The sequence below is a fragment of the Coloeus monedula genome (genome assembly GCF_965178545.1).
Source record: "Coloeus monedula genome assembly, chromosome: 23".
NCBI lineage: Eukaryota > Metazoa > Chordata > Aves > Passeriformes > Corvidae > Coloeus > Coloeus monedula.
The window spans coordinates 5,254,296-5,276,461 of record NC_138803.1 but is presented as its reverse complement, the minus strand read 5'-3'; the positions used below and the strand labels follow the sequence as shown (position 1 = coordinate 5,276,461).

The following is a 22,166-nucleotide window of genomic DNA, read 5'->3' as shown; positions in this document are numbered from 1 at the left end:
GTTAAGAGCTTCCCAAAACCACTGAGCTCGGACTAAAACTGTTCCTAATTGCCAAGAATTAAAAACCGAGTGGTTCTCCCTTTTCCACTCGGGGTAGCGGTGGACAAGGAAAGGTGGGACACACCCAGGCATGCAAAAAGCACCTAAATTTAGGAAATCTCCAAATGAAACCCTCGACTGCAAATCCTATTTCACGGGAAATAAGAATCCTTTCAGAAAATCCCCCAGAATTGGGGAAAGGAGAGCGAGCGAACGATCGGATTTGGAATGCTGGGATTCTTTGCTGGACACGAGGTTTTGGGAATGTTTTAACACCGAGGGAAGGGCCCTGCTCAGGGTTTGGCTTGGTATGAACGGCTCCATCCTCTGTGCATCAGCAGCAAATATTAAATACTAAATATAAGCCCGGAAAGACCCGGAAAAACCCAGATCCATGCTGGCTTTAGTGCCCAGTTAGTCCCGACCGTGGGTTTAGGCTTTGCAGGGGTTGTTGGTCAGTAAAAACTGCTGTCGGTATTTTGGGGATGACACAAAATCTGACCGGGTTGGGGTCATTCCCTCAGAGCCTCCATGGGCAGAGCCATCCCAATCCCTCCCTGTTTTCTTGGAGCATCCCAAATCCTGCAGCCAAGCCCAAAGGAAGCAACAGGAGACGTCCCCAACCCCATCCTGACACCCCGAAGAGCAAATCCTTGGTGCTGCCTCACATCCAAAGGTTCCACAGGGTGACCACAGGGAAGTTTTCTGTCATCCCCACATGCAGCAGCTCCATCCCTGGGAGCCAGCTGGGAATTTTAGGAGGTTTAGCTGGGTTAATGGTCAGTGCCGGGGTGGGGATTTGGGATTGGGGAATTCGGGATTTGCTCACTCTGTACTCCTTGAGCTGTCCCTGGATGGTGTCCAGGTGCACCCGGGTCCAGGTCAGAGATATGGCGGTGCTGTTTAAGACTCTGATCCTGACATCCGTGGGTGCAGCCTTGGGATCTGGGCGGGCAGGGATAAAGCAGAGTGGTCTTTAGGAACCTGGAATTACCCTGGAGCTCGGATGGACACACAGGCACCCCTGGCCATGCTTCTCCCATCACAAATCCCGTGAGCAGCAGCCCCACGACGGCTCCGCCCTCTTCCGTGGGAAGAAAATAAGTCCAATTTCACTCCTCCGGCCATCAGGAGAACATTCCTGATCCAGCTAAAAGCAGGAATTCCTGCAGCAGGGAAGGGCTCTGGCTCAGCTCCCTCTCCAGGTGAAGGATCCCAGTACATCCAACCCTTTCCTGCCTCACCTGGCCCAAAGCTGGACCCCAAAGTTCCAAAAACCACCTCATTTCCTTAGTTTTAGTTGGAATTGTCCATCATCCCAGCTGGCCTTGGACAGGGACACCTTCCACTATCCAGGTCCTCCAAGCCTTGTCCAACCTGAAACCGGATTTTTGTCCCAAATCCCACAGTGCCCCGCCCATATTCTGGACACAGGAGCCACCCAGGCACCCTGGCATGGGATCATCCCTGAAATCCCACCTGCGGCTGAGGAATACTCACAATCCTCCCCGGAATATCCGATGTAGGTTTCGGGCTCCGGGGCTCTGCCGAAGTCATTCTCGGCCTGCACCTTGATCTCGTAGGGGACATAGATGGGGGTGTTCCACACCACGTGCCGGGCGCTCCGCACGGTCTCGTTGTACCAACTCCCGCGCGGGTCCCGCCGCCGCCACCTCACGATGTACCTGAGGTTGGGCCCATAAGCCTGAGTTGCATTCAGAGGCTTCGGTGGAGCGAAACAGAGAAGGGAAAGTGAGAAGGAGAAAAAAAAAACCAATTGGATTTCTCCGCTGTGGAGATCCAAAAGTTCTGCTCAGCACTCGGGGTCTCATTTCAGGCTCCATCAGCAAATCCCAAAGGAAAGCAAGGTTCTGTTCTCAAGGAGAGGCAGAACGAGTTCGTGTCCTCCAGAGCCATGGCAGGACCAGGGCATTTTATTCACAGAATCCAGGATTTTATTCCTGGAATGGTTTGGGTTGAAAGGGATTTAAATTCCAAGCCTCTTCAATGAGCAGGGACATTTCCACTAGCTCAGATTCCTCATCTTTATATTGCATAAAACAAATCGAATATGTACCTAATGTAGAATTATACAAGAAATATTCCATATCTTTTATCCCCATAGTCCCGTCTCTATTCCCACTGCCATTCCAACCCTCCTCTCATCTCATCCCTGGTTTGTGGCTGACACCTGCTGGTGCAAGAAGCAAAGCAGGAGATGCTCCATAAATCCTCAAGGAATCGACTCTTGGAGCATCCTCCAGAAGCTCAATCTGGAATCGGGTGTCTTTGGGTGTCACATCTTCAACTTATTTTATTTTTAATTTTCTGAATTATTCTTTTTATCCCAGACCTTGTTCTAGGCACTAAACCCAGCCTTTATTTGGTGTCTTCTAATTTCATCATGGAATGGTTTGGGATGGAAGGGACCTGAAATCCCATCCCATCCCACCCCTGCCATGGGCAGGGACATCTTCCACCATCACAGGTTGCTCCAATCTGGCCTTGGACACTTCCAGGGATGGAGCAGCCACGGATTTTCTGGGAATTCCATCCCAGCCCCTCCCCACCCTCTCAGGGAGGAATTCCTTCCCAATATCCCGTCTATCCCTGCCCTGTCTCACTCTGAACCCATTGCCCCTCATCATCCAACTCCATCCCAAAAGGCATCCAAGAAGAACTCACGGTCCACGTTATCTCCATGTTGTTTTTCTGGGTCCCTGCCCCTTGAACTCCTGTTGGATTTATTTCAGGACCTGAAATTCACATGGAAAACCAAAAAATAAAAGGAATTTTTCAATGTCAAAAAACAACCACTGAGCGCTTAAAACCCCGCAAGCCAAAAGTCCTTCCAAGGCAGAAGTTAATGGCCTGATTTTTCCAGAAGTTCTCATTCAGGTTAACAGGACACGAGACTCCCAGTCCTCTGGAAAACCAGGCCATTTATTTAGGAGGCTCTTTTTTGTTCCCTAAATGTCCTAAATCTTTGAAAGGGAACCATTGTGGAGGGAGCAGAGCTTGTCGCTTCGAGCCTCAAACACGGCGGGCACTGTTGGGAGCCAACACTAGATGCCAGCAGATCCTGCAGAAATCTCCCTGGAATGGGTAAAGGAAGAAATGCAGCAGAACTGCTGAGATTCCTGTGAATTCCTCGGGTGGAATTTTCCCAAATATTCTCCCACAAAGCACTGGGCAGACAAATTCAAGCCCCGAGTCTTGGTTATGGATTGGAGCTCGTTTCATTCCTTTATCATAGAATTTGGGTGGGAAGGGACCTCACAATCCCCCAATCCCACCTTACCCTATCCCAGGCTGTTGCAAGTCCCGTCCAACCCGGCTGGGGACAATTCCAGGGATGGGACAGCCATGGTTTTTTTGGATAACCTGTGCCAGGACCTGCCCACCCCCACAGCATCGATCAGCTTTAACAGTGGACAGTAATTAATATTTGCACTTGAGTCTGATTTTCCTACAGATTTCTGAGCTTCCCGTAGTCTGAAAGGACTGAAAAAATTCCTTTAGGAATCTTCCCTTGAAGGAAAAGAAGGAAAACCAGGTTTTCCTTTAACGAACAAGTGACTTTTGTATAAATCTCTGAGTTTTGCTGCTCTGAAAGACATCACCCACAGGCGTGAGAATTCCATACAGAAAATTCCACCGCAGCCTGCGCCAACTGATTTCTGGGATCGAGGAAGAGCCTCCATGGAGAGCGGTGGATTCCAAGGACAAAAAGACTGGGAAGAAAGGACTCACGTGCCCCGTTGGTCTGGTAGCGCTCGGAGGGCATGCTGGGCACGCTGCTGCCCACATCGTTGACGGCGATCACCCGGAACTGGTAATTCACATACGGAGAGAGCCTCAGCACGGCCGAGTTGACGCTCCCGGGATACCTGGAGTGGTTGTGCCACACTCCTGGCTGGAAGCGGTCCTCCTCAAACTGGACAATGTAATCTGGGAAGAGCGGGGAGAGGTGGGTGAAGGGTTTGGACGGGAAGGGATTTTCCGTCACTGGGGAGGAGGAGGGGGACAGGGATTTTGGGGACAGGGGACAGGGGACAGACCTGTGATGGGGCTGTTGTTGTCATCGCCGGGGATCCACGTCAGCCGCACGCTCCTTTCGGCCAGGTCTGTCAGCTCCAAGTCCCGGGGCTGGTCAGGTCGTTCTGTTGGAATGGGATAAATGAGGCTGGAATTGTCCCAGGAGCGAGTCCCAGTTCCCATCACCTCTCCCAGCCCGGTGGCAGGACGTGTTCCAGGGCACAATCCAAGTCCTGCAGCTCTTTGGGGGATCATGGTGATTTTAAAATAGAAATGTGGTCGTTTCTGACTGTGCCCTGCCTGGAAATCCTGCCTTTCCCAGGAAAAATCCTGCCTTTCCCAAAAAAATACCTGGTGGAGGAAGCACCAGGTGCTGGTTTAGGGGGATTTGTGACCTTACAGAGGGAAATGCAAATGAACAGCAGGGAAAGGACACAAAACCTCAATGGAAACATAAATTTGTTAGAAACTGCCTGGGCACAATTCTGGTTTCCTCATCTGGTCACAAGAACCAGCCCATGCAATCAAAGGAACAAATTCCAAATAAAAATTAAGGGATTCAAGCCAATCCTGGTTCTTTCCTCCCATCAGGAGCTCATCATTTTCAAGTACAGCTAAAGTGATTCCTGCACTCAGGAACTGCCACCACGGGACACAAAACGTGGTGGCACAGGACCTCTCTACCCAACTGGATGGGCTTTCAAGGACAGCTTGGACAGGACTTGAAAAAATCAACTCCTTCAAGGACAACTCGGGCAGGACTTGGAGCTTCAGCTCCTTCAAGGACAACTTGGAAGCATCAACTCCTTCAAGGACAACTCGGGCAGGACTTGGAGTTTTATCTCCTTCAAGGACATCTTGGAAGCATCAACACCCAATTTTTCCAGCTGCCACCCTCTTCTCATGGAGTTATTGTTGCGGGAAAACCAAAACCAAGGTGGAAAATAAAAGGAAGGCGAGGAACGAGTGACGATTACCTTTGGTAAAATCTCTCAAGCGATTAGCTGCAAGGTAAGACAGTGCTTGTTAACCGGGTTAGTTTAAGCTTGGGTGGCCAAAGGAGCACCTGGCAAACATAAAAGTTCCACATTTCAGCGGGAATTGATCCGGTTTGGGAAGCAGAGCAGGAATATCCATCCCCCAGAGAGCTCCATGTTCTATCCACACTTGTAGTTGACAGCAAAAGGGAAATATCAGCCTGATGTGGGGTTAATGAGCCATTAGGGGGAAGGAGGGGAAATAAATCAAGCTCAGGGGAATTATTTGGGATTTGGGATTCCTATTCCAGCTGTGGAGGGGCACTGGCAGGTTGTGGCATTCCCAGGAATCTGAGGTGGCCAGAGGATGGTAAATCCCTGTTTGCCAAGCAGAGCTTGCAGTGGCACAAATGGGGAATGGGGTGAAGTTTGTTCCTCCCTGTGCTGCAAAGGGGACACACGAAGGGGCCAGGACCAACCCCAATCCCATTGCTCAGCACCCCAACACCCCACTAAATTCACTCCCAAATTTTGGACTGTTCTCATGGAGCTTCAGCATCCACCTGGGGATAGTTTGGGTTGTGTGCAAGAACAATTCTTTCCTATTTTTTGGCCTCTAATATGACTTTCTTCGACACCACCTCAGTGCCGACCCCTGCTCTGCCAGCACCTCCCTGAGCATCCAGGGAACAATCCTGGAGCCCAGACCCCCCTTCCAGCCTGACCTCGAGGTCAGGGTGTCCTGCTCAAAGCCAAGCACTCAGCTGTGGGGTCAGGAGGGCTTTACCCAGCACGGTGAGATAGGCCTTGGCCGAGTCCTTGTCCAGCTCCGTGCTGGCCACGCACGTGTAATCACCCTGGTCCTTCTCAGCCACGCCAAAGATCGTCAGACCATCCTCTTCCTTCTTCATCCTTCAAGGAAACAACATCCCAAAACTCTGCCCCAACATATTCAGGAAGCAGCGTTGAGGGCTGGATGTTCCCTGACAGAATCCAGCTGGAAACCCAACCAGAACAGGAGAACGTCTCTAGTCTGGAGGTTTTATCAGCTAAGGATGTGCTGGGTTATTCTGGGAAAGCTCATTTCCTAAGGAATCACGTGCCCTGGGGTGTATCTGGGGAATAATCACATTTTTAGGACAACAGCCAACGCTGGGTTCGTGCCCTGGGATCAGATCACAAGAAAGGGGAGTCAGGTATGGAAAGGAAATTAAAGCTGTGCCAGGCACAGCAGAGGAACATTAATTTTGGAGAGGCTCGTTATGAACTCCCAGGTTTTATCAAGAAGTCTTAAAATATCCGGGAATAAAACCTGCAGCAAAATCGGGATTTACTGATAAATCAGCTGGAATTGCTGTAGGGAGCTGGCGAGATTAAAAGTGTCAAAAACATCAAATGTTGCTTAGCTAGGAACACAATATTTATCCCTGGGGACTCCTGGAATGTTCTGCTAAAAATCCAACAATCCTGGGAGAGAAACCCACGGAATTTTTGGGCACAGACCTGTTCCCCAGGGACAGGGGGGCATCGTCCTTGAGCCAGGTGACCGTGAGCCGGAGCGTGGGGTCGTGCTTGACGCGGCAGTGGAGCCGGGGCATGGTGCCCCGCTTGACCACCAGGTCCTCGGGTCCCCTCACAATCCTGGTTGGGTCTGTATGGGGTCACAAGCAAAAGGTCACACCCCAAACTCCTCAGGTTCTCTCACAACCTTGAGAGGGTCTGCAAGAGGTCAAGGGTTATGTCCCAAATTCCTCGGGTCCCCTCATGATCCCACTGGGGTCTGCACAGGGTCACAAAGGGTCGTGTCCCAAAACACTGGGGCTTGGCTCAGGGACTCAGCGGAGAGCGGGGTTGCTTGGGAAGGACGAGAGGGGTGTTTGTCCAGCTTTGAACAAATACATTAATTTAATAAGTCACTAATTCGTGCTGAGTCTTTAAAAAAACAACCCATTTTTTGGAGTCAGCAGCCAGATTTGCTGAGCGGGGTAAAAACAATCCTGAAAAGGTTTTATTGCCCTCAGCTAACCCCGAGGAACACTTGGGGTCGGTGTTTGCGTTGCTGACGGCATCTCCCAGCCCAACAACCACCCCAAACCCTTCCACGATCCCCAGCCCTGGTTCTTCCCAACATTAAAATGGAATCTCCACCATTTTCAGACTCCCAGCTCCGACCTGCTGGAAGATCAGATCCGCTACAGCCAACCCGCTTCACCTCAAGGGTTACTCCTGCTGCAACTTCCAGAAGATCCAAGCTTCCTACTATTCCTACTGCTACTTCCAGAAATTCCGAGATTTTGGCCCCTTTGTGCCCCTACCTTTGACCTCCAGGCGGACCTGGGCCTCAGCTTTCCCCAGGATGCTGGTGGCCACACAGGTGTAGATTCCCTGGTCCTCCTTCCGAGCCATGAACATCTCCAAGCTCCCGTTCTCGTGGGCTTTGTAGTTGCCTCCATCCAGCGTGTTCCCCTGGCCGTTCTTAAACCTCCCAACACCACAAAGTACTGTTGGAAGGGAAGGAAAAGCAGGAAACCCCCCTTTCCCACCCCTCGGGATGGAGCAGGACGGGATCTGGCTCTTACCAGCGCAGGGTGGGGATGGGGGACCCGAAGAAAGGACAATCCAGGCGGGTCCTGTTGTTCTGGATCACCTTGATCAGCTGGTAACGGGGGCCCAGCATCTGGGGGGCAACATCTGCCAACAGCCAAAATTCCAGCCATGAAGGAGAAAAAATGGCCTCTGCTCCTCCTTTCCAGCCCTTTCAGCCATGTTCCTGGGGTTTTTTTGGTTCATTTTTCCTACTGGCACTTTCAAAACCCAGTAGAGCTTCTCCATTCCCGCCCACCTCCCCTTCCCTCTCCATCCAGCCTCGTTTTATGACTCATATCCCTGGATTTGCTCAGCCTTTGCCTGGCTTGAATCCATGGCAATGGATTCCTGCTCCAAAGCCTGGGTGCCTTTGTGCATTCCCTCAGAGCAGCAAACAGGAAAACCCATGGAAAACTTCTGCAGGGAAAAGGGGGCAGGGAAAACCAGGAAGAGTGACTTTTACATGGGAATATGGTAATAGGGTAAAGGGGAATGATTTTAAACTAAAATAGGAGAGTTTAGATGGGATATTGGGGAGGAAGTCCTGGCTGTGAGGGTGGGAAGGGGCTGGGATGGAATTCCCAGAGAAACCGTGGCTGCCCCACCCCTGGAAGTGTCCAAGGCCAGGCTGGCATAACCTGGGATGGCGGAAGGTTCTAGCCCACATCCATGGCAAGAGGGTGGAATTTTAGATGAATCCCAGAATCAAACCAGTTGGAAAAAGGTTGGAAAAGACCTTTAAGATCATCCAGTCCAACCTACAACCCAACACCACTTTGTCAGCTGGACTATGGCACATCCAGCCTTTTGAGCTGAGCTTTGAGCTGAGCTTTAAGGTCCTTTCCAGCCCAAGCCATCCTTGGATTCCATGGAAATTGGAGCTTTGGATGCTCCCATTCCCTCAGGCTCACCCAGCACGCTGACGAAGGCGTTGGCCAGCAGGTAGCCGTGCTCGTTGGACGCGTTGCACTGGTACACGGCGCTGCTGCCGATCTGCGTGTCTCGGAACACGATGGTGTCCCCAGCCACCTCCCTGCTCGGGTTGGGGGGAGACGCTTCAAAACAGGGAGAGCTCCTTAAATTCGATTCCAAGGGAAAATCCACCCCATAATATCATGGAGCACCTTCCCAGCTCAGCCCAGTTCAAACCTGGCCATGGTGCGTGAGCTCCACAGCCACAACTGGGAGCCACTGGGTGAACTGGGCTCATCCCAGACAAGTTGAGGGTTCATATGGATGCTGCACCCCACCAGCAGCTCTGGCTGGTGCTCAGCCAGGAGATGCTTGGCTGGGGTTTTGGTGGGATTTTGGCTGGGATTTTGGAGAAGCAGGCCCAGTCTGTCCCTCACTCACCTTCGATGGGCTCTCCGTTCACCAGCCACTGGATGGATGGTTTGGGGTTCCCGTTGGCCCGGCACACGAGCCTGCCGTCCTCGCCGGGGGCCAGGATCAGGTTCTCCGGCTCATCCAGCCAGTAGGGAGCAGCTGGAAAACAGCCCCACCCCAGTGACCCAGGGACAGCAGCACCACCCCCAAAATCTCCCTCCAACGCTCCCTGTGGGAGGAAGGCAACGGAAACTCCAAGCGGGTTTCCCGGGATGCGGTGAAGGTGGGGAAGCCCCTTTCCCTCTCCTTGGCCACACAAACCCACCACCATTGCTATCAGTGAGATCCCGTCTCCCGCTGCTTTTGGGGCCATTTGAAGAATGTAAAAGGGAGGATTTAGATGGGATATAGGGAAGGAATCCTTGCTTGGGAGGATGGAGAGGGGCTGGGATGAAATTCCCAGAGAAGCTGTGGCTGCCCCATCCCTGGAAGTGGCCAAGGCCAGCTTGGAGCAACCTGGGATGGTGGAAGGTGTCCCTGCCCGTGGCACTGGATGAACTTTAAGCTCCCTTCCAACCCAACTCCTTCCATGATTCCCTGAAGCACACGGACGCAGCACAGACGCACCCCCCCAGGGAAAGGCCCTCCCAGCATTCCATGAACGTCCCCTCCTGGCTCCAGGCGGGCAGGCCCAAAGAGGGAAGGTAAAGGTGACGTACCCTTCACTCTCACCGAGATCGTGTGGCGGATGCTGCCCATCTTGTTGGAGGCCAGGCAGAAATATTCCCCGGAGTCCTCCTCGGACACGTTGGAGATGCGCAGGGCCTTGTTGAAGTTTTCCAGCTTGGTTTTGCCCACTGGGAGCTCTCCCCCTTTCTTGTACCACATGATGTCCGGTGCTGGTCTGAGGAGAGGGGAGCAGATCAGAGCGTTTCCGAAGACAAGGGAATGATTCCCAAGTAAAGAGTTGTTATTCCTAAATAACAGTAAAATTCCCACCCCTGGGAGCCCTCAACCACAGGGAGAAGCTCTGATCCAGCTGTTGGGCCACCCTCCTTCCCACCACCCTCCATCCCACCCTCCTTCCCACCACCACCCCTAAACCACGGCCCCGAGCATTCCCAGCTGGTCAGGAGCACTTTCTCCTCTTGGGAATGCAGGATCATGGAATTCTGGAATGGTTTGGGATGGAAAGGACCTCCAAGCCCATCCCTGACCATGGTCTGCTGGTGTGGGCAGGATCATGAGCCCAGGACACTTCTGGGGGGCACAAATGTCCTCCCCTACCACATGGTGAGGAGCTCCAGGGAAATTCCCAAACTTTAGGACAGCCCAGTGAGGAATTCTCCTTGGACAAGGATCTGAAAACACCTGGAAACCTCAGCTCTTCCGTTGGCTCATCGAGCAGGTTATGGGAGCGTTGTTAACAATTAAAAAGGAGGGAAAGATCCCTTTTTCCCAGCCCAGGGGTGATTTTGTGCCCTGATCCCGCCGGAAATTGCCGGGAATCGCCCTCTCTGTGGTACGTACACTCCAGAGGCGATGCATTCCAGCAGGAGATCCACCCCTCGGAGCACCATCTGGCTGCTGGAAGTTCCGTAGGGATACATGAAGCTGGGAGTGGTTTCCGTGATCCCTCGGGCTGGAATCAGCAGGAGAAAAGGAAAAGCAAAACAAAAACCAAAAAAAAAAAACCAAAACCAAAGAAAACAAAGAAAACAAAACAAAACACGGGGCTTTTAAAAGTCTCCAGGAATACACGGAAGCTGTCGCCTCCCCGGCCATCCCGGGGTTCTGAACTCACCCAGGAATGTGCCTGGAAAGGAGAGGAGGGCTCCAAGAAAATTTGGGATTGGAAAAAAAAAGGGGAGAGAGAGGAATATGGGCAGGCAGGGAGGAGAAGGAGCAGCAGTGAGAACTGAGCCACGGGGACAGTCCCCATTCCATCATTTCCCGCTTTTCCTGCCCTCCCTGCCTCTGGAAAACGGGCTGGAATCAGATGAAATTGGGAAATATTGAGGGATGTAACACATAATAAAGGAAAAAGGGGAAAATGGGCATGGGAAGGGTTTGTTCAGTCACGGAGCTGCTTTTCCATGGAGATCTTTGGGATACGGAGCATCTCTGGGGCTCCAGCAGCACCAAGGAGGTTTTCCAGCTTTCCTGGAGGCCTGGAAGGACGGTTCCCCTTGGAAAGGGACAGCTCAGCCACCAGAATGACCCATTTAGGGCTGGACAGGGAAGTTTAACAGGAAAAAACCAAAGGGAAGACACGGGACAATTCCCTATGGATCCACACACAGTGAAGGGCTCTTTGCAGGGGGAAAAAATTAATTATTCATGGCAAAAATTCCATTAAGAAGTGGAATGATTGACCTAGATCTGGATGAGCGAGGACAAAATGGGATGAGATGGGCAGGAAAGCAGCAGTGGCAGGGATGGAAGTTGTGGGATTAGGAAAAGGGATAGGATGGGATGGGATGGGATGGGATGGGATAGGATGGGATGGGATGGCATGGCATGGCATGGCATGGCATGGCATGGCATGGCATGGGCAGGGTTGGCACAGGGACACAAAAAATCCTGGAGTGATCCATGGGGAGAGACCATCCCGGTGCCAGAGGATTTGGGATGCAGCTTTTGCTGCTCCAAAATTTCCTTGGCTCAATGAATGGGAGGCAACCAGGATTTGGGGAATTTTGGGAAACTTCCAGAGCTGCGGCAGGGGAAGGGGGAGGGGAGGGAGGACAGGGGCTCTTCCTTGAGTTCCCACCTTAGGGAAGGAAAACCCAAGCCCAGGAGTTCATCCATGGAATCCTTGGAATGGATTCCACACTCACATCCCACCGCTCCCACGGGCTCCACGTGCACTCCCAGTTAGTCAATTATGGATTAATGGATTACCAGGGCAGCAAAATCCCGATTTTATCCCAAAGAGTCGACTTCTCCGGGTCTGTTTGCATCCCTGCTCCCAGAGAAAGTCTCATTCCTGGCCAAACCACCCCAGTGGCTCCCAAGCCTCCACCGCACTCGGGAGCTTCTCCCACCAAATCAGAAAAGTGGGAATTAATTCTTTGATCAGCCAAGATTGGCTTTGATCAGGATTTATTCCCACTCCGGATCCCGTGGCTCAGGATCCCGTGGGATAACTGGAAGAGCTAAGCAGAGCAAGCCGGATTTTACAAGCCTCTATTAATGATGACAATTAAAAATCTGGGAGATTAATTAGTACCCTCCCGGATTTAATGAACCTAAGGACAGCGTGGAAAAAAAGCTGATTTCTGCCTCAGCACAGCACCATTACTAAACAATAAATAATAATTTTAAAATAATAATTAATATTTAATATTTAATATGTAATAATTTAGTAGTTTAATAATTACTAATAAATACGAAATAATATTTTGCTATTCCTGACAGGGAACAGCCAGAAATTCCCTCAGAACCAGAGGCTCTGAGCATGTGGAAGTTCCAGCTGGAAGTGTCAAGGTTTCCCTCATCGCTCTGGATGGATCCAAACTGGAAAAATAAATTTCAGGGCTGTTTATTTTGGCTTAAAAATCGACTCTGCTCCCAAGCTTTGTGGAACTGTGACCTGGGATCATCCCAGAAACATCCAGTTTTCATCCCAGAGCTGCCAACTAACTCTTTTCCAGTCTAAAATTCCTCCACCAGCTCTGTTCCTCCCATCCTGACACATCCCAGCTGCTTGGCCCCAGCACGGCCAGCCTCAGACCGCCTCAGGTTTGCCAAAAAAACAGAGAAAAGGCAACAAAACTGGGGTTTAATTCCATTAAAAGGAAAAAAAGTGGGAAATTCTGCTAATGAAATCTTCCATTTGTCCTTTTTGGATCATTTTTCCCTGATAACTGGGGCTGGTTTGCCCACAGAATTCAGGGAATCATCGCTCCAAGCCCTGGGGACAAGGGCTGGGTGACACTTCCCGTGGTTATCCCAGCCTGGAGAGGAATTTGGGACGAGTGTCCCACAAACCTCCCATGCTCCACATCCCCACCAGCAGCAGATACCACGTTCCCAAGCTCGGGAGCACCCTGGGAATGGGATTCACAGCCTTCCAGAGCCCTTTTCCAGCTGCCTCTGGAGCTGAGCCTGGATTTCAGGGATCAGCACCCCAAGGAAGAGCAGCCAAGAGCCCCAAATTCCTCCAACACCTCACATCCTTGGGATTGACGTCCCTCTCCACATCCCAAAGCCTCCAGCATTCCCAGCCACGTCATTCCAGGGAGAATTCCAGGAAAAGGGCTGAGGGTCAGAGGTTTTTTTTTCCCCAGCTCATTAATTATTGGTTAATTATTAATTAAGGGCTGGGTTGGAGTCCAGGTCTGCACAGGGGTGGGAGAGTGGGATCTGAATCCACTGGAGCCAGGAAATTTTCCATGGAATGTTGCAACGCAAACAGCAGGAGGTTTCTCCCGTGCACCCATGGAATAGAGGAATAGAAGTCCATGGGATTGTGTGGATAAAATCCCATTTTCCTGACCGAGTGACTCTTAAGATCCCTTCTCCCTGAACAAAGACATCCAGTGGGAAATCCGGAAGCCCAGGAAAACTCCCCACTGGAATTCCCTTTGTCCCTGTCCAATCTCTTGTCCTCTCCCCTCCTCTCCAGGTGGTTTCATGCCGTGCCCACCGGAGCTGATGTTCCTGACAATCCCTTTTCCAGACATTTTTTCAAGTATTTCCAGACTGTCCAGCCTGTTCCAGTGCTTCCTCCCAGGCCGATTCTACTGCAGAGCTTTTCCCAGTTCCTCCAAATTCTCCTGTTCCCAATGCCAGTATCCCAATTCCCTTGGCCGTGCCCTGCCTGGCACATCCCGCTCTTCCCACGTTCCCTTTCTCCCTGCTCCCAGCTGCCAAACGCCCTCCTTGTCCCCAAAAGTCCCCATGGGATGGGAATTGTGCCCTGGGCTGTGCCAGGCCCTGGGGAAGCTCCGGCTCTGGCAGGGATTTCACTCCGGGACATGGTGGGGACAGTGAGGGACATTCCCGGGGCTGATCCCGCACAACTCCCAAAGCAGCAGGAAGAGCAGGAAGTGAATCCTGCCCAGCACAGCTCCGAGTCTGGGAGCAGCTGGAATCCGTGGTGGCTTTGGAGAGGCGGTGACATTCCTGGGATTCCCTGTGCTCCCAAGCCAGCCCCATCTCCCGCTCCCTAAAATCCCCCATGGCTGCCCTCGTTATCCCAACACATCGCTGACAATTCCAATCCATTCCCAGGGCAGCCATCCTGCTTTTTTTTTCCTGAAGGATCATTTGGGATGGGTTTTTCCCAGCAGGGGTGGAATTCGGAGGGAATTCCCTGCCCGGACAAAGGGCAGGAGGCTGTGGAAGCATCCAGCACATGCCCAACCTCTCTGCACAGAAATCAACCAGATTTGAGAAAAACCCAAATATTCCTCTTTTCCCCCCCTCTTTTTATCCCTGCTTGAGTTCAGCTGGAAATACCAGGAATGCTCCCTCTGGAAATGCTTTTTCTGGAGACACAGAAATGAGGGATGAGGCCTCTGATATTTAAATCCTGAGCTTTGGAGGGACCAAACTCAGCTCAGCCGCGTGGGGAAGATCCTATAAACCCCAAACCTCCCAAATCGGGCTTAACTCACTTAAACCTTGCTCAGCGGAAAGGGGGAAACTTTGTGTGGTTTTGTGGTCGCTCAGGTGGATTTGTGCCGATAAATTTTGGCGAAGCTGATGCCACGACGGGACACAGTGACAGCAAAGGGGACAGGGGCAGGGAATAGGGTCAGTGGGGTTAGGCGGGGCTGGGTTAAGCCAGGACTGCTAAAGCCAGCGTGGACTCACCGCGGTACATGGCGGGGGAATATCCTAAAGACGTTTCGTTATGGGGCTTCTCTGCAATTAAACAGAACACCGTGAGCAGCACCGGGGACGCGGGGACAGCGCAGGAAGGGGACACAAGAATTCCCAAAAAACAGCAAGGACGGGACAGGGCGGGAAGAAGACATGGGGAATTCCCAAAAATCAGCAAGGATGGGATGGGGCGGGAAGGCGACACGGGGAATTCCCAAAAATCAGCAAGGATGGGACAGGGTGGGAAGAGGACACAGGGAATTCCCAAAAAACAGCAAGGATGGGACGGGGCGGGAAGGCGACACGGGGAATTCCCAAAAAACAGCAAGGATGGGACAGGGTGGGAAAGCGACATGGGGAATTCCCAAAAAACAGCAAGGACGGGACGGGGTGGGAAGAGGACACGGGGAATTCCCAAAAATCAGCAAGGATGGGGAACAGGGTGGGAGCAGGCATCCAAAAGCACTCGGAGCGCGGCGCCTTCCAGGACAAACACAGCCAGGAACGGGAGGAAAATGGGCTGGTTTCCTTCTCCGAGGGGTGGGAAGAGCTAAAAGTGTGGGAATTGTGGTGTAAACATTTCCTTGGAATGTTTTTCTCTTCAGAATCTTTGGGAAAACCCAAAAAGTGGAGCAATTTGGAGGGGAAAAGGGTTTTTTTTCCCTTGTTTTTAACTAGAAAGAAAAGATATTCCAGCTGCTTTTTCCCATGGGATGGCCACAGCCAGGGAGCCTTCCCAGTTTTCCCCCGCACCCCATTCCATGATTTTTCAGGAGCTGGGGAACACTTTTTTAAGGATCCAAACTCAGGGATGAAGGCTTGGGACAAATCCGACCTCGTCCCCTTCCAACAATTCCATGGATAAATATTTTTTTTGCGCAGGAAATTAAAACCTCAGTTCTGGAGTTATTAAGGAATCTGGGAGGCTCCCGGGGTGGAATTTGCCTCTGATCCTACAGCAGTTGTTTCCCAAGGAAAACTGGAAGAGAATGATCCCATTTTCCATAGTCTGGGAGCGAAGGGATGAGGGGAGAAGGAGGAGGAGCTCAAATCCATGAAAATCCCCCAGGATTTCATCCACGCTACTTCCAGAGCTGGATAAATACCTCAGCACGGAGCCCTTGGAGGCTCCAAACCCCACAGATCTTTGTTTGCCGGGATTTTTCCCCAAAATAAAAGCTGGGATTTTCTTTGCCCAGCTCCGCAAACAGACAAATATTCGGAATTCACAAATGATATCTAGAATTTACAAATAATATCTGGAATGAACGACCTGCCCACGTTCCCAGCACTGGAAAAGAACCCTTTGGAATCACGTCAATCCCTGATTCCCTACTCCAGCTTTGCACCGAGGAGGAGCTGCCACACCGAGGTGGAAAATTCGTCATTCCCTGGTCCCTTTAATCACATCCTTGTTCATTCAAGCCGCCGGGAATTCAAATCAAATTCCTCCCACCAGGATTTGGGAGCACCTGGTGCTTCCCAAAAAAACCAGCCAGCACCTCCCAGTTGGATTTAATAGGAATACTGGGAACGTGTGGAAGCTCCTGCCCAGTGGTGGTTGACGTTCATTGAGGATTTTGTCATCTGGAGCCCCTGTCACAGCTCAGGGTCCTCACGTCCCTCAAATTGCCTCCATTCCCTCTTCCAGAGTCACCCCAGCACACCAGGAATTCCTTTTCCTTCAGGAATTCTCATTCCTGGAGAAGAACCTGCCCTGGAAGAGCCTGGAGCCCATGGAAAGGCTCTGGAGAGAGCCCCTCGTGTCCCCTCATCGATGCTCAGTGGGGACACCTGGGAATGCCCATCCCGAGTATCCCACCGGATTCCAGAGGCTCCAACCCTCCTGGAGATACCTCCAGGAGCAAAGGACGCCCAGGAATATCCGCAGCCACATTCCACACTCGTTTTCCCACATCCAATCCCCTCATGCAGTGCCAGAACCTGCAGCAAACCACGACCACTTGCACCTTCCCAAAGCAGGGAACAATCCCTGGATATTTTACGCTTCCCTGAATGTGGTGGGAATGTGGAAACACTCCCTGTTTTATCCCCAGTGCATGGAATTGGTGATTCCTGCATTTCCCTGGAGATGGTGGGAACGCTTCACTTGTGTCAAAACACTCCCGGTTTTATCCCAAAGACACGGAATTGGTGATTCCCGCACCAAATCACCTCTGGATATTTTACATTCGCCTGGAGACAGTGGGAATACTCCAGGTGTGTCGAAGCTCTCTCTAATTTATCCCAAACACACAGAACTGGCGACTCCTGCATTTGCCTGGAGATGGTGGGAACACTCCGTAGGTACTGAAACACTCCCAGTTTCATCCCAAACACACGGAATTCCTACGCGAAGCCACCTCTGGAACCCTAAAACCAGGAAACTACAACCCCTCCCTCCCCACCCACCCCAAAACCACCACTCCCCACCCAAACCCACTCTTACCCCGTCCTAACCAAACCACAGGAGCCACTCTTCCCTTGCTGGATTCCCAGCTGGAAAACCCTACGGGATAGAGCCCAAACTGGTCGCCCAGTGAGGCACTTACTGGTTTTGACCTTGAGGGTGTAGGGGTTCTTCTGCTGGATGGTGTGGGTGAAGTGGAAGCGGGCGTTGCAGCTGTAGTCGGTCTGTGCATCCCGCGCCAGGACGTTGGAGAAGTAAAGGTCCCCGCTGTGGCCCTGGGACACACGCTTGTCCTGCGGGATCGGCTCCATGGCTGCGGGAGAACAGCGGGAATTCAGCGGGAGGCAGGATTTATGCAGGAGGGGAATGGTGGAGGGGAGGGAGGGATGAGGTGTGTGAGGTGTGGAGTAGCGGTGGTGAGCCTGAAGTAGGAGGAAGGGCCCTAAATTAGCAGGAATGGCCCTAAACTAGCAGAAACTACCCTAAATTAACAGTAATGACCCTAAACTAGCAGAAACTACCCTAAATTAGCAGGAATGGCCCTAAACTAGCAGAAAGTACCCTAACTTAACAGTAATGACCCTAAACTAGCAGCCATGATCCTAAACTAGCAGTAATGATCCTAAACTAGCAGCAATGACCCTAAACTAGCAGAAAGTGCCCTAAACTAACAGTAATGACCCTAAACTAGCAGAAACTGCCGTAAACTGACAGAAACAACTCTAAACAAACAGAAAGTGTCCTAAATGAACAGAAGCTACCCTAAACTTGAGGAAAATACCCTTAACTAGCAGCAACAACCCTAAACAAACAGGAACTACCCTAAACTAGCAGGAATCACCCTAAATTATCAGGACCAACCCTAAACTAGCAGAAAGAGCCATAAATTAACAGAAACCACCCCAAACTGACAGAACCAACCCCAAACTGACAGAAACCAACCCCAAACTACCAGCAACAACCCCACCCACGGTTATTTGAGACCCCACGGGCGATGGAGCCACCATTCCCAGGATTCCTGGTGGGAAAGGCGCTCCTGACTCACAGCTGCTCATCCAGAAGATGACGGGCTCCGGGAGGCCGGGGGGGGGATTGCACTGCAGGCTCAGTGGGGCCCCCTCATCCACCTCGATCACATCCACCTTTTCCTTGGGCCACAGCGGAGACTCTGCCACGGGAAGCAAAGGAAAGTGAGGGAAGGATTCCCGCGGAGCAATTCCCGCTGGATGCGGCCTGGTTTCAGTACAAAATTCGTCTCTGCGTGTGCGAAACTCCCTGGAATCCATCCCTCAAATCCAAACCTTTAAATCCATGCCCTGGAATCCATCCCTCAAATCCAAACCTTTAAATCCATGCCCTGGAATCCATCCCTCAAATCCAAACCTTTAAATCCATGCCCTGGAATCCATCCCTCAAATCCAAACCTTTAAATCCATGCCTTGAAATCCATACCATCAAATCCATCCCTGAAATCCACACCCTTAAATTCATATTCTCAATTCCACACCCTCAATTCCATAACCTCAATTCCATGCCCTCAATTCCATCCCCTTAAATCCATGTCCTCAATTCCATATTCAAATCCATCCCCTCAAATCCATCCCCTTAAACTCATCCCTCAAATCCACACCCTCAAATCCGTATCTTCAATTCCAAGCCCTCAATTCCATACCCTCAAATCCATCCCTTCAAACCCATCCCGAGCAATTCCCTGTCAGCTCCAGCCACAACCCCACTCCTTCCCCTCTCTCCTGGACACACCTGGACACACCTGGAGTTGTTGGAGCACTCGATATTCCCCCCCAAACCTCCCACGGCCCTGTTCCACTTCCCGGGAATCACTCACTGGAAACCCGGAGGTGGATTTTGCTGGAAAGGGCCGTTCCATAGTCGTTCCTGGCGAAGCACTGGTACTCGCCCTCGTAGTCATCGGGCCGGCCCCCGCTGTGGAAGTCGATGACCAAAGTCCCCGACATCCTCCTCATGGACACCTTGGGATCCTTGGCCACGTTGAAGAACTTCCCATTCCGTGTCCAGGAAAAGCTGGAATGGCAAGGAAAAGCTGGGTTTGGAACCATTTCCCCTGTGAGGTCCTTACCTGTGCTGTGCCAAGAGTGGGATGGGATGGGATGGGATGGGATGGGAAGGGATGGGATGGGATGGGATGGGATGAGATGGGATGGATGGGATGGGATGGGGTGGGGATGGGATGGGATGGGACGGGACGGGACGGGACGGGACGGGACGGGACGGGACGGGATGGGATGGGATGGGATGGGATGGGATGGGATGGGGAGGGAAGGTGGCACAGCTGGAGAGGCTCCAGAGCTCTGGGGGATGCTGGGAGGAGGGCTGGGAATGCACTCACGTGGGAACGGGATTGCCTTTGGCTTCACATTCAATGAAGATGTTATCCCTGGGATCCACGATGTAATCCTTGATGGATTGCTTGGTGATTGTGGGGGGCTGGGGCACTGCAAGGGAAGGGAATCCCGTGAGGAACCGGGGGAGATCCTTCTGTGCCATCCCGCAGCAACTCCTGCTGGGATCTCAGCTCCTTCCCCCAGCTGGGTGTGCGATTTGGGGTTTGAATCCTGAGGAAATTCCCAGGAATTCCCTGAATTCATCAGCTCTCGGAGCATCGCAGTGTCCAGACTCTCTTTAAGTACCAAAAAAACCCAATTCCGTCTCCATATCTTGGTGTCATTAGGGAATGTCCCAGTTCCATCCTCCTGCTCCCGCAGGGTGAATCCAGTGGGAATTCATCCTGGATCTGCAGCTCAGAAGGGGCTGGGCCAGGGATCCTGAGACACTCCTGGTGCAAGGAAGAGGCTCCAACCCCCCAAGATGGCCCCAAAGGAGCTCAGACCTGGAATTTAGGAGAATGAGGATGGGAAAAGGGACACAGGAACCCCGTGGTTGGAACAGGACCTGGTATTTAGGGATGCAGGGATGGCAAAGGGAACACAGGAGCCCCGTGGCCGGAACAGGACCCAGCCCTGATCTCCAAACTGCAGATCCCAGCCCCTGGGATGAAGATCCGAGGCTGTTTCCTCAACCCCTGAGATCCAGGGATGCTCCCAACACATCAGGACGTGGGGCTGAGCCTTGCACAGGTGCCAGAAGGGGAATCCTGCCTTTCTCCCAACCCAATTCCCTGCAGGAACAACTTTTCCATGGCAAACACAGCCCAGACCGTACTCCAGGGACAGCACAGACAGCCGGGAGCTCTTCCCGAGCTGCTCCAGCCTTTCCAGGCCCTTCCCAACCTGGATGTGTGAGAGAAGTGGCTCGAAAGGGGCTCAAGAATGTCCCCCAAGTGCCACCAGTGCCACCACCAGACCCTGCTCAGGGACCCCTCGTGCAGTTTCGGGGACAAGGACACGGCCACTCGGAGGGCAGGGAGCACTTACATTCACTCTGGATATTTGCTGTTATTCCCAAAGGCAAAGCGTAGAGGAGAAAAGACAGGAGGTTAATTCAGGAGCAATCCCATTCCCAGCACGGCCATAAAACAAATCCAGGGAGTTTTTGCCAGGCCTTGCAAATCCTACACAAAAACCCTTTTCCTTCCAAATGTGGAGGAGAAAACCCGACAGTGGAGAGGAAAACCCAACGGCGGAGAGGAAAACTCAGCCATGGAACAGAAAATCGACCTGGGCTGTTCCCACCTTCATCCCACCTCCTCCCCATTCCAGTGGGGAATTTTTGGAGAGGAACTGGGGAGGATAAATCCCGAACTCACAATGCAGGGGGACCTCGATGGCACTGACGAGGTGCTGGAGGCAGAGGGCGAAGGCGATTCCGGCGCAGGTGACCTGGGCTCTCCTCGGGATCATCTTGGAGCTTCCCTGGGTGGCCTCAGGACCTTGGGATGTCCCTTGGGGTGACCTTGGAATGTCCCCTGTGGTGGCACAGCCAGAGGGATCCTCAGCTGGAAAAAAATAACAAAACCAAACCCCAAAGTCACATTACTGAGCCAATCCTGGTGTATTCCCTTCGGAAACTTCGGGAACGCGGCGTTTCTGCCCCAAAAATGTTTGTGTGGGGTGGGAATTGGGCCAGGAATGGTGTCCAGACTTTGGGGAACACAGAACTGTTCTCGTGAGCCTGGGATTGTCCCACTAGAAGGATTTATGGGGTTGTTTGGGCTCTGATCCTGAAGAGAGTGCCCAGGGACCAAGGGAAAATTCCAGGAGCAGTGGGATACAAATGGAGCCCGTGGGATCGAATAAAAAAATGGATTTGCCATTTAAAAAATTAATGATAATTTTTTTTTATGCATAAGAAATATTGAGGAATATCCAATCCCTCAGGGCACTGGGATGAGCTCAGGGGTCTGGAGTCCCTCATGTCCCAAAAAACCTGGCATTGATCCAGCAGAATTCTAGGACTGGGATCTTTCCCAACCGGTCTCCAAATAATCCCATTCCCAGCCAGGATCCAGCTGTTTCCCTGCCAGATGTGCCGCACTCCCAGCAGACCCATACAACTTCCCGGGATCCCATTTTCCATCCGGACACCTTTTATCCCTCTGGTAACAAACGCAAATCCCAAAACGGCAAAAAGGAGGATCCTTCATCCCGATTTTTACCCCCTGGGTGTGAGGCAGTGGGGGTTTATAAAGGGTCCAAATAGGAGCAGTTTGGGTCTGAAAAGTGAGGAATTTGTTGTTTTCCTTGGATTTGGGGGTGAGGAATGGCTGAGAGGGAAGGAAGAATTTCCTGGCACAGATTCCTGGGGGATATTTGGAAATACAGGAATATAAAAGGGCTGAGCTCAAACTCTGATGGCAAATCAGGGAATCCTGGAATGGTTTGGGTCGGGAAGTGAATTTAAAGCTCATCCCAAGGGCAGGGACATTTCCCAATATCCCAGGTTGCTCCAGCCTGGCCTTGGACGCTTCCAGGGATCCAGGGGCAGCCGCAGCTTCTCCCTACAAATCCCTGTAGGGCCAA

General features: G+C 52.0%; 1 protein-coding gene across 2 annotated transcripts in view; it reads right to left on the bottom strand.

Moving 5' to 3' along the window:
* The window catches only part of NFASC (neurofascin), a gene marked incomplete at both ends in the record, with an annotated part of 51,479 nt that extends 30,425 nt beyond the window's left edge, over positions 1–21,054 (bottom strand). Inside the window, 19 exons of one of the 2 annotated variants that reach the window (XM_082295950.1) lie at positions 869–984; positions 1,540–1,762; positions 2,725–2,795; positions 3,793–3,990; positions 4,101–4,202; positions 5,842–5,966; positions 6,558–6,705; positions 7,370–7,536; positions 7,634–7,745; positions 8,552–8,695; positions 8,994–9,125; positions 9,686–9,870; positions 10,497–10,608; positions 14,790–14,840; positions 17,351–17,521; positions 18,254–18,376; positions 19,055–19,251; positions 19,577–19,682; positions 20,954–21,054. In XM_082295950.1, the coding sequence (XP_082152076.1) occupies positions 869–984; positions 1,540–1,762; positions 2,725–2,795; positions 3,793–3,990; positions 4,101–4,202; positions 5,842–5,966; positions 6,558–6,705; positions 7,370–7,536; positions 7,634–7,745; positions 8,552–8,695; positions 8,994–9,125; positions 9,686–9,870; positions 10,497–10,608; positions 14,790–14,840; positions 17,351–17,521; positions 18,254–18,376; positions 19,055–19,251; positions 19,577–19,682; positions 20,954–21,047 (2,577 nt within the window). Of the gene's footprint in view, positions 1–868; positions 985–1,539; positions 1,763–2,724; positions 2,796–3,792; positions 3,991–4,100; positions 4,266–5,841; positions 5,967–6,557; positions 6,706–7,369; positions 7,537–7,633; positions 7,746–8,551; positions 8,696–8,993; positions 9,126–9,685; positions 9,871–10,496; positions 10,609–14,789; positions 14,841–17,350; positions 17,522–18,253; positions 18,377–19,054; positions 19,252–19,576; positions 19,683–20,621; positions 20,640–20,953 lie in introns of both variants that reach the window. The other variant, XM_082295949.1, reaches the window with a different exon arrangement.
* Between the last annotated feature and the right edge of the window lie 1,112 nt (positions 21,055–22,166).